General features: G+C 39.0%; 1 protein-coding gene across 2 annotated transcripts in view; it reads right to left on the bottom strand.

The window, feature by feature from the left end:
- Nucleotides 1-6562: 6562 nt before the first annotated feature.
- RSU1 (Ras suppressor protein 1) overlaps nucleotides 6563-10971 on the bottom strand; it is a 192741-nt gene continuing 188332 nt past the window's right edge. The window contains exons 9-10 of one of the 2 annotated variants that reach the window (XM_014528942.1): nucleotides 8121-8219; nucleotides 6563-6704 (exon numbers count right to left, since the gene is read on the bottom strand). In XM_014528942.1, coding sequence (XP_014384428.1) covers nucleotides 6689-6704; nucleotides 8121-8219 — 115 coding nt within the window. In that variant the 3' untranslated portion in view covers nucleotides 6563-6688. Of the gene's footprint in view, nucleotides 6705-7692; nucleotides 8220-10971 lie in introns of those variants that run through there. The other variant, XM_005880959.2, reaches the window with a different exon arrangement.

Genomic DNA, 10971 nt, shown 5'->3' with positions numbered 1-10971 from the left:
TCCATACTACCTGAAGCCATATATATATATAGTTTCAATGCAATCCATATCAAAATTCCAGTGACATTTTTTACAGGAGTAGAAAAAGCAATTATAAAATTTATATTTAACCACAAAAGACCCTGAATATCCAAAGCTATTTCAAGAGGGAGGCATTGGACTTCCTGATTTCAAGCTATATAATAAAACTATAGTAATCAAATGGTATAGTACTGACAAAAAAAGACATATAGACCAATGGAACAGAAACAAGAGCCCAGAAATAAATCCATGCATATATGTTCAACTAATATTTGACAAGGAAGCCAAGAATACTCAATGAAAACAACACAGTGTCTTCAACAAATGGTGCTTGGAAAATTGGATATTCACATGTACAAGAATAAAGCTAAACTCCTATCTTACACTCACAAAAATTAACTTGAAATGGATTAAAGACTTAAATGTAAGATCAGAAACCACAAAACTCCCAGAAGAGATAGGAAAAAAGCTCCTTGACATGGTTCTTGGCAATGATTTTTTTTTTTTTTGATGACACCTAAAACACAAGCAACAAAATACAAAAAATACACAAGTGGGCTTGGCTGGTGTGGCTCAGTGGTTAAGGGTAGACACAGGAACCAAAAGGTAGCTGGTTTGATTCCCGGTCATGGCACGTGCCTGGGGTTGCGGGCTCGATCCCCAGTAGGGGGTGTGCAAGAGGCAGCCTATCGATGATGTTCTTCTCTCATCGATATTTCTATCTCTCTATCCCTCTCCCTTCCTCTCTCTCTAAAAATCAATAAAAATATATTAAAAAAAGGAAAAGATGACTCTCTTATTAAAAGAAAATACATCAATGGAACTACACCAAACTAAAAAGCTTTTGCACAGCTTAAGAAACAATCAACAAAATGAAAAACAGCCTATGGAATGGGAACAATATTTGCAGACCATATATCTGATAAGGAGTTAAGAGCCAAAATATACAAAGAAATCATATAACCCTACATCAACAAAACAAATAATCCAAATTTAAAAATTGGCCAAACCCTGAATGGATATATTTCCAAAGAGGACATATGAATGGCCAACAGACACAGGAAAAAGCGCTCAACATCACTAATCATCAGAGAAATGCACATCAAAACCGCAATGAGATATCACCTCAGGCCTGCTAGAATGGCTACCATAAAAAACCCCCCAGAGATATTAGTGCTGGTGAGGATGTGGAGATAAAGGAACCCTTGTGCACTGTTGATGAAAATGTAAATTGGTGTAGGCAATACGGAAAACAGTTTAGAGGTTTCACAAACAAATTAAAGATAGAAGTACCACATGATTCAGCAATTCCATTTCTGGAAACACATCTGAAGAAGCAGAAAACTCTATGTTGAAGATATATTTGCATTTCCATGTTTATAGCAGCATTGTTTACAGTAGCCAAGACATGGAAATAACCTAAGTGTCAATCAACAGACAAATGGGTCAAGAAATTGTGGTACATTTCATATACAATGAAATATTATTCAGCCACCAAAAATGAAGAAATCCTACCATTTGTGACAACGTGGATGTACCTTGAAGGCATTATGCTAAGTGAAACCAGTCAGATGCAGAAAGACAAACACAGTATGATCTCACTTATTTGTGGAATCTAAAAAAAATACCTCACAAACTAACTCATAGAAAAACAGATAAGATTTGTGGCTACAAGAGGTAGTGGGTGGGAAGTGAAAGATGACAGTGATCAAAAAGTCAAACTTCCAGTTACAAATAAGTACTAGGGATTTAATGTACAACATAATGACTACAGTTAACAGTGCTGTTCAGTATACTTGAAAGTGAAAAGAGTAACAGTTATCATAAAGGAAAAACATTTTTTTCTTTTTTTGTATCAGTATGAGATCATGGATGTTAAGTACACTTATTGTGGAATCAATATCTGTGTCAAGTAATTATGATATACACCTTAAACTTACACAGTGTATGTCAATTATATCTCAATAAAATCAAGGGGGTTTTGGAAAAGCTACCTTTTAAACTGTGGGTCTTTTGTTAATCCAGGTATTAAGTAATTAGAACAAGTATGAAAAGATGTGGGAACCAACTTTAGTGACAAAAAAAAAAGAAAACCATCCTGAGATTTTATATTATGCTTTGAATTTAAATATATAATCATGTTTTCTGGATTGTGTAATATATCAATTTTATTTTTAAAAATATGCATTTAATACTTTAAAAATATACATGCTCATTATAGAAAATTTAAAGAACACAATAAGTATAAAAATAACATTTAAAAATCTTAAAAGTGCCACACAGAGATAATTTATCAGCCATAAAATCCCAGTCTCTTTTTATTTAATTTTTCTGCACAAAAATATTACAAATACAATTTCTTTTTTACACAACCGGGGATATACTTTTATAAATCCTGTTTTATTTAACTGGATGATATAACTATTGTCCTTTGCCCTTAGATATTGTTCAATGATTTTCAATGTCTTCATAAAAGTTTACCATGTAGATACACCACAATTAACCCTTTTTCCATTGATTGAGCATTTGGCTTTTCTCCATTTCCATTTGTATATGCAGTGTTATAGGGCATTTTCCAAACATAGCTCTGTATGTGCATCTCTGATAATTTCCTCAGGATAAGCTCATAGAAATAAAAATTATAAATTTTTGCTACTTATTACAAGACAAGGATGCCCACTATCACCACTTCTATTCAGCATAGTATTGGAAGTCCTAGCCACAGCAATCATATGAGACAAAGAAATAAAAGGCATCCAAACTGGAAAAAAAGAAGTAAAACTTTCATTATTTGCAGGTGACATAATACTATATATAGAAAACCCCAAATACTCCACCAAAAAACTATTAGAACTAATATATGACTTCAGTAAAGTTGCAATATACAGACTCAATGTACAGAATGCTGTTGCTTTTCTATATACCAATAGTGAACAATCAGAATAAGAAATTAAGAAAACAATTCCATTCACAGCTGCATCAAAAAGAATACCTAGAATGAATTTAACTAAAAAGTTGATAGATTGAAAAATAAAAGACACCAAAGAAAGAAACTAAACAAGATACAAATAAATGTTCATAGATTAGAATTAATAAAGGTACGATGTCTATACCTAAAATAACATACAGATTCAATGCAATCTCTAAGATACCAATAGCATTCTTCTTAGATTTAGAACAAATCCTAAAATTCATATAGAACCCCAAAGACCCTGGATAGCCAAAGAAATATTGAGAAAGAAAAAAGTTGAAGGTAGCATGCTCCCTGATATCAAACTACACTACAAAGCTAGAGTAATAAGAGTATGGTACTGACATACACACGTGCACACACACACACACACACACACACATGAAATAGAATGAAGAACCCAGAAATAAATCCTCACTTTATGTCAATTAGTCTATGACAAAGGAGGTAAGGATACACCATGGGGTAAAGACGGTCTCTTCAATTTGTGTTGGCAAAACTAGACAAGTACTCAAGAAAATGAAACTGGACCACTTTCTTACACAAAAATATACCCCCCAAAAATGGATTAGAGACTTAAATTAAGACCCAAAACCATAAAACTACTATCCAAAAACATAGGCTGTAAATTCTTTGACATTGATTTTTAGTAATGTCTTTTTGGATATATCTCCTTGGGCAAGAGAAACACAAGAAAAAAATAAACAAATGGGACTACATCAAACTAAAAAAAGTTGCACAGCAAAGGAATCCATCAACAAAATGAAAAGACAACCTACTGAGTGGGAGAAGATATTTGCAAATGATACATCTGATAAAAGGTTAACATACAAAATACATAAGAAACTCATACAGCTTAACACCCAAATAATCTGATTATAAATGGACAGAGGACCTGAACAGACATTTTTCTGAAGAGGACATATATATGGCTAAAAGACTTATATAAAAGATGCTCAACATCACTAATCATCATGGAAATGCAAACTGGAACCACAATGAGCCATCAAATTACACCTATCAGCATTCTGTACATTTATTTATCATCAATAAATCAAATAAAAAGTGCTGACAAGGGACAAGAAGAGATAAACCAAAGAACTTATACACTTAGATGTATAGCCCATGGATACAGGCAATAGGTTAGTGAAGACCTGAGGAGATGAGAATGGCCTGGGAGGAGGAGGGGGAAATGGGAGATATCTATAATACTATCAACAATAAAAAATATATTTAAAAAAATACTGACAAGGATGTGAAGGGAATCTTTATACACTGTTGTTGGAATTGTAAATTGGTACAGCCACTATGGAAAGCAGTATGAAGGATCCTCAAAAATTTAAAAATACAGCTGCTATACGATCTACCAATTCCACTTCTGGGCATATCCAAAGAAAACAAAAACACTAATTCAAAAAGATATTTGCATCTCTATGTTCATTGCAACATCATTTACAAAATAGCCAAGAGATGAAAACAAACTAGATCAACAGATAAATAAAAATGTGGTATAAATATACAATGGACTATTATACAGCAACTAGAGGCCCAGTGTATGAAATTTGTGCAAGGGGAAGGGGGGGGGCTCCTCAGCCTGGCCTGCACCCTCTCCAATCCGGGACATCCCTCTAGCAAACCAGGACCACTGGCTCCTAACCACTCACCTGCCCTGCCTGATGCTTGCCTGCCTGATCATCCCTAACCCCTCTGCCTGCCAGCCTGATCGCCCCTAATAACCTCTGTCTGCCGGCCTGATCGCCCCTAACCACCCTCCCCTGCCAGCTTGATCGCCCCTAATCACCTCTGCCTTGGCCCCCGCCACGGTGGCTTAGTCCAGAAGGAGGACCGGACGACCAGAATATGTCCGCTCGACCTTGTCTAATTAGCATATTACCTTTTTATTAGTATAGATAAAAAGAATGAAATTTTGCCATTTGCAACAACATGAATGGACCTAGAGGGTATTATGCTAAGTGAAATAAGTCAGAGAGAGAAAAAAATTTGTATTATTCCACTTATAAGTCAAATCTAAAAATAAATTAACAAAATAAATGAATAAACAAAACTAAACAGACCCACAGATATATAGAACAGGCTGATTGATGGATGCCAAGGGGGTGAGGATAGGGGATGGGAATTTTAAAAAAGAAATTTACGCTAGAAAATTGAATCAGAAAAAAAAAATATTGTAAACTCTTAAAAAAAAGTTACATCCCTATGTTCCATTCCTTTAAATTATTCTTCCCAGTTATCAAAACTAATATTTTCAAATAGAAATGTCCCATCTTTTTCCAGAAGAAAGTTTTGCTACTTATTGTCAAATTGCTACCACTTATCTGGAGAGAAATTTATATTCCCCAAAGCAATGTGTAAGAATGTCTATCTCATGTTATTCCTCTAGCACTGAATACTATCTTAAAAATGATTGCACATATTCCATTGTTACAGATTGCTTGATTTGTATTTTTTTTTTATTACCAGTAAGTCTGGACTTTTTTTGCACATATTTTGGAGATATTACCTCCATGTAGACTTATGTGTATTACCCATATTTCTACCTAGAGTGTTCATCTTTTTTTTAAAAATATATTTTATTGATTTTTTACAGAGAGGAAGGGAGAGGAATAGAGAGTTAGAAACATCGATGAGAGAGAAACATTGATCAGCTGCCTTCTGCACACTCCCCACCGGGGATGCGCCCGCAACCAAGGCACATGCCCTTGACCGGAATCGAACCTGGGACCCTTGAGTCCGCAGGCCGACGCTCTATCCACTGAGCCAAACCGGTCAGGGCGAGTGTTCATCTTTTAAAAAATTATTCATAAGAGTATACTGATATTTTAATTAAACATTGCATTAAACTAAGTATCATATATTTTATTTTGCTTTGCTGTTAGTTTAATTTTAGATGTCTTTCCAATCAAGTGAAGCGCTGCTCTTCCTCTTACAATTTCATGAGCAAAAAAATCAATTAAAAAAATTAGGCTGAGGCAAAGACTGCACCTAGGAAAATCACATCAACTCTACTCCCAAACAGGTGGTAGCAACTGGGGACACCTCTTCCCACAGCCAATGTTCTACCAGGTACTGATCCAGAAATAAGATCTTGATTGGCGGCCTCTCTTATTCATACATTTCCTAAGTAACAGGATTTTTTGTTGTATTTTGAGTTTGGCTTTTTACATGTTCCAGTGGTCCTGGCCTTGGGGATTCAACTGTGAAAGGAGATAATGCTGGTGTAGATCCACTACCATTCTCGAGTACGTTACATCTTCACACACCTTTTGTTTCCAGGCATTCCGGTGTTGGCAGCCCTCTTAGCACAAAAATTCTGCTTGGATGTATTTTCACTTACACACGTGTAACTGTTGATAAGAACAAAGCTGCCTGTCACAGCTGTTAAACAATCAGTGCTGGATGACTCTGCAAGTGCCCTTTCTACACGGGTGTGGGGTAGAGTGTGCACATTTACACTTCTTTGGCATCACTAAATCCCCTTAGAAGAATGCTTTGATACGAGTGGATTTTTTGCAGTGACAAGAAACATACTTGAGCTTTTTTCTCTCTCCATTTCACAGCTCTTGACTGCCAGCCATGGGCAGAAGTCACCATTTGTCACCACTTCTTCAGCTAAGAAATGCTCCTTTCCAAAATCCTTTGGCAGAATCTCCCCGAGATCTGTTTTTCTGCTCCTTCCTAAATTAGCAACAGTCTTCAAAGAAAAAAACAAAACAACTGACAAGTCAATATGAGAAGAAACTGGCTCTAATTTTGCATTTTTTCATGGAAAGTTTCAGAGTTTATTATCTATAACCAATAAAAGTGGACAAGAAAATTTGCAGGAAAAAGTAAAAAATGTGTATACACATAAGAGCATATTGTTCTTTATTCAAGAAGCAACACATGATACAAATTCAAGATTTTATTAAAATCATTTGTAAGTTAAGTTAACATAATATTTCAGTGGTGCAGGGACTTTTTAATAACGCAAAAGAATGAGTTATGTGAATAAACAGAAGAGTGAACAGTGTTAACTGTGACATTAAATGATTACATGATTTAATTATTCTTTGGATAACAAGCAGCTTTGTGAACATCTATTCAAGGAACTGAAACCTGTGCCTACTATGAAATTTGCAGTTGAATTAGAGCTTTGTTTCCTGCCTTTGGTAATTTTAAGGAAACAAATGGGAATGGTTTTAAGAACTTATAAAAATCTACCACCTACCAAAAGAAATTAAAAGGTAAGGCGGAAAACACTAGGAAGAAAAGTGCCAACCCCTCGCAACCCCCATGCAGCTGAAAATCCACATATAACTTCTGTTGTTGTTCATCCTCACCTGAAGCTATTTTTCCATTGATTTTTAGAGAGAGTGGAAGGGAAGGGGAGACAGAGAGAGAGAGAAACATCGATGTGAGAGAGACACACTGACTCTCGCACACACCCCGACCAGGGCTGGGGATCGAGCCTGCAACAGAGGTATGTCCCCTTGGCTGGAATCGAACCCAGGGCCCTTCAGTCCGCAGGCTGACGCTCTATCCACTGAGCCAAATCGGCTAGGGCAGTGGTCGGCAAACTCATTAGTCAACAGAGCCAAATATTAACAGTACAACGATTGAAATTTCTTTTGAGAGCCAAATTTTTTAAACTTAAACTATATAGGTAGGTACACTGTTATTAACTTAATTAGGGTACTCCTAAGGCTTAGGAAGAGCCACACTTAAGGGGCCAAAGAGCCGCATGTGGCTCGTGAGCCGCAGTTTGCCGGCCACGGGGCTAGGGCCACATATAACTGTTGACTCCCCCCAAATTTAATACTAATAGCCTACTTTTGACCAGAAGCCTTACCAATCACATAAACAGTTTAACACATATTCTATATGGTATATGTATTAATACTGTATTGTTATAATAAAGTTAGAGGAAAAGTCTCATTAAGAAAAATCATAAGGAAGAAAAAATACATTTACAGTATTTATGGAAGAAATTCCATGAATAAGTGGACCCGTTCAGTTCAAACCAGTGTTGTTCAGGGGTTAGCTGTATTTGTTTGTGGGACAGAGCAAGAGAGAACAGAAGCAATAATGAAAAAAGAGACCAGAAGTCCAGGTCATGCGAACCCCTTACTTATTCTTGGCTGTCAGGGGTTTCCGGCTGATCTTTTTCGATTTGTCATTATTTTTCTTCGGTGGTTCTGGATTTGCCTGCATGTGTCTGCCGTAGAGACTGAAAAGAAAGAGAGAAACAGTGAGATCTCCCTTCCTAATGCAAGACATGCTTGTACTTGTAGAGCTTTAAACAACAGATTCATCTCCAGGAATACTCACTAAGCCAAAAAAATAAAAAACCAAAAGATCAACTGCTTTCTCTGGGTCATTCACTGTATTTAAGAACTAAAATTCCCTCCCTCTCTCTCTCTCTCTCTCTCTCTCTCTCTCTCTCTCTCTCACACACACACACACACACACACACACACACACACACAGCACTCCAGGAGGCCCAGTTCTGGAATTTCACAGTCATTGGCGGGGTGCAAAAACACTGACGGAAGAGAGACACAGGCCTGTGAGAACTGATAATGCTTAGCCCAGACATTCCAGACAGAATCTCCGAAGGCTGTGAGTGTTTAAGTAGACAATGACAGAAATTGGGTAGAACTGGAGAGACAGAGTATCCATTTAGTGAAAAGTGAGCATCCTGCCTGGCCGAAAGCTCAGGGGCTGGATAATGTGACAGAGAGCAATGGTGTCCCAGCCCGCGCTGGCTGCTCAGGCCTGATGGATAGTGCTGGGGTGGCGACCACACATCAGTGTCGCCTTAATAAGTACTGCTGATTAAATGTTGACAGAGCACCCTGCAATTACGGCGATGGCATTCGTCGCAGAGCAAGCTAGCTCTGTGGCTGAGAGGATTGAAATGAACAGCAGATAGTAATTAATTGATAATTTATGAGTAATCCTGATTAAACTGAATTAAAAGCCACCCTAAAATAATACAGCTCAACCTCAACTCCCCTGACTGATATAACTGTGCCCCCAGGAGCCCGGGCCGGTGTCCAGCCTCAGTAGGAGAGGCATTGCCTGACTCTGCTTGTTGCAGCTGACTTGTGCCAACTGAAGAGGGATGACACAAAGACTGACCTCCATATTCAAGTTTTTCCTTGTCCTAAGGCCCATTCAAGGAAGCGATGCCCTCCCTGACACTCACATTTCACCAGCACACAGTGCAGCACTACTTGGCATGTACATATCTCTCGATGACACTGGTGGGCCAGCTGAGGGGTGGACCTGGCACACAAAGTTGGACAACTGATCCAGTGCTTAGGGAAAGCTGGCCACTAGGGGTTTGATAGGTGATCCTGTATTCTGTCTTTTCCAGAAGTTTCCAAGCATCTCCTTAAAAGTGGTCTAAAGACCAGTAGTGATCTGAAGACAGGTCTCTGCTCCCAGGAGCTCAGAATGCAGAGCCTGGAGCTGGCGGGGGACAGACGAGAAGCTGGAACATGTGGAGCGCGTGGAGCGCGCACACCCAGCCAGGTGCGGGATGCTCGCCAGGTGCAGCAGAGGGCCATTTGTTGGGTCAAAGAGGTACGACATGTCCTGGACAGGTAACATTTGAGCCTGCAAATTAGCTTTCAACTTCTGTAAGTGCTTAAACTTTTTGCTAAATCTAATGGAGAGGCCCAGGCCTACCCAGGCCAACAGGGGGCCAACCTGAACTTCTACAGGAAAAACTCCTCCTTCCTCAAGAGACTCTGCTACCAAGAAAAACAGATCCTTAAGCCGATGTTTGCCCCTTTCCCTCACACTTCACAAATGCCAGGTTTCCCTGAAGTCTACATCATGGACACCAGGGGCCCTGGATCCCAGATGTAGAACCACTGGTTTAGGCAAAGAGGCAAGTCCCGCCAGTCCAGCTTCACTGACATGGCCACCTCAACCCAGGGCTGTCCCTGTCCCAATCCCCGGAACCTATGATTGCCGCCTTATATGGCAAAAGGGATTCTGCAGAGGTGATTAAATAAAGATCTTGAGATAGGAATATTAACCTGCATTATTTGGGGAGGGGGGACCTGCACACCCCCTTCTCTCATCCCTCCAGCATCCCTCCCAGGTGCATCTAACATGGAGAGGAAACCCTGAGCCAAAGTAGACTTGTTGATTACAGTTCTTGATCACATGGTCTCTGAAGCATACTTATGGACTACCAGCCTGACCTTCTCAAGCTCAGGGGCTTGGAGCTCAGTGTGATGTGCCGGGAGGGAGGCCTCTGGTCTCTAGCCTCCTCTCATTGGGCACAAATCAAAGATCTGCGTCTACTCTGTGCATTCACATGGCCCCAGGATCGTCAGTTATCCAGCTTTCTTACAGCTTCATGTAGCTCTCCTCTACTTTCTGAGTCCTTATCCCCATAAGGGAAAAAGGCTACATGTTCTTACTCACAGACAACATCAAACTTTGAAAGTTACAAAAGTCTGCATAAATACAATGCCACGGTTCCTCACTTGGAAATGCAGGAGCACTTAGGCGCTAGAACAGTGGTTCTCAACCTTCCTAATGCCGCAACCCTTTAGTACAGTTCCTCATGTTGTGGTGACTCCCAATTTCATTGTTACAAATTGAACATAATTAAAGCACAGTGATTAATCACAAAACAATATGTAATTATATATGTGTTTTCCAATGGTCTTAGGCGACTTCTGTGAAAGGGTCGTTCGACCCCCAAAGGGGTCGAGATCCACAGGTTAAGAACCGCTGCGCTAGAAAGTGGTAATGACAAAAATGAGGTGGGAGGAAGGAGAAGCAAGATTTGCTAAGGGGAGAAACCAAGATGGCGGCATAGGTAAACACCGGAGATTGCTGCCTCGTACAACCACTTCAAAAATACAACTAAAAGACATAACGGACATCACCCAGAACCACAGGAAGGCTGGCTGAGTGGAATTTCTACAACTAGAAGGAAAGAGAAAAGCATACCG

The sequence above is a fragment of the Myotis brandtii genome, unplaced genomic scaffold, assembly GCF_000412655.1.
Source record: "Myotis brandtii unplaced genomic scaffold, ASM41265v1 scaffold663, whole genome shotgun sequence".
Lineage (NCBI taxonomy): Eukaryota > Metazoa > Chordata > Mammalia > Chiroptera > Vespertilionidae > Myotis > Myotis brandtii.
The sequence above is the reverse complement of the archived record's forward strand: the minus strand, read 5'-3'. Positions and strand labels throughout refer to the sequence as shown.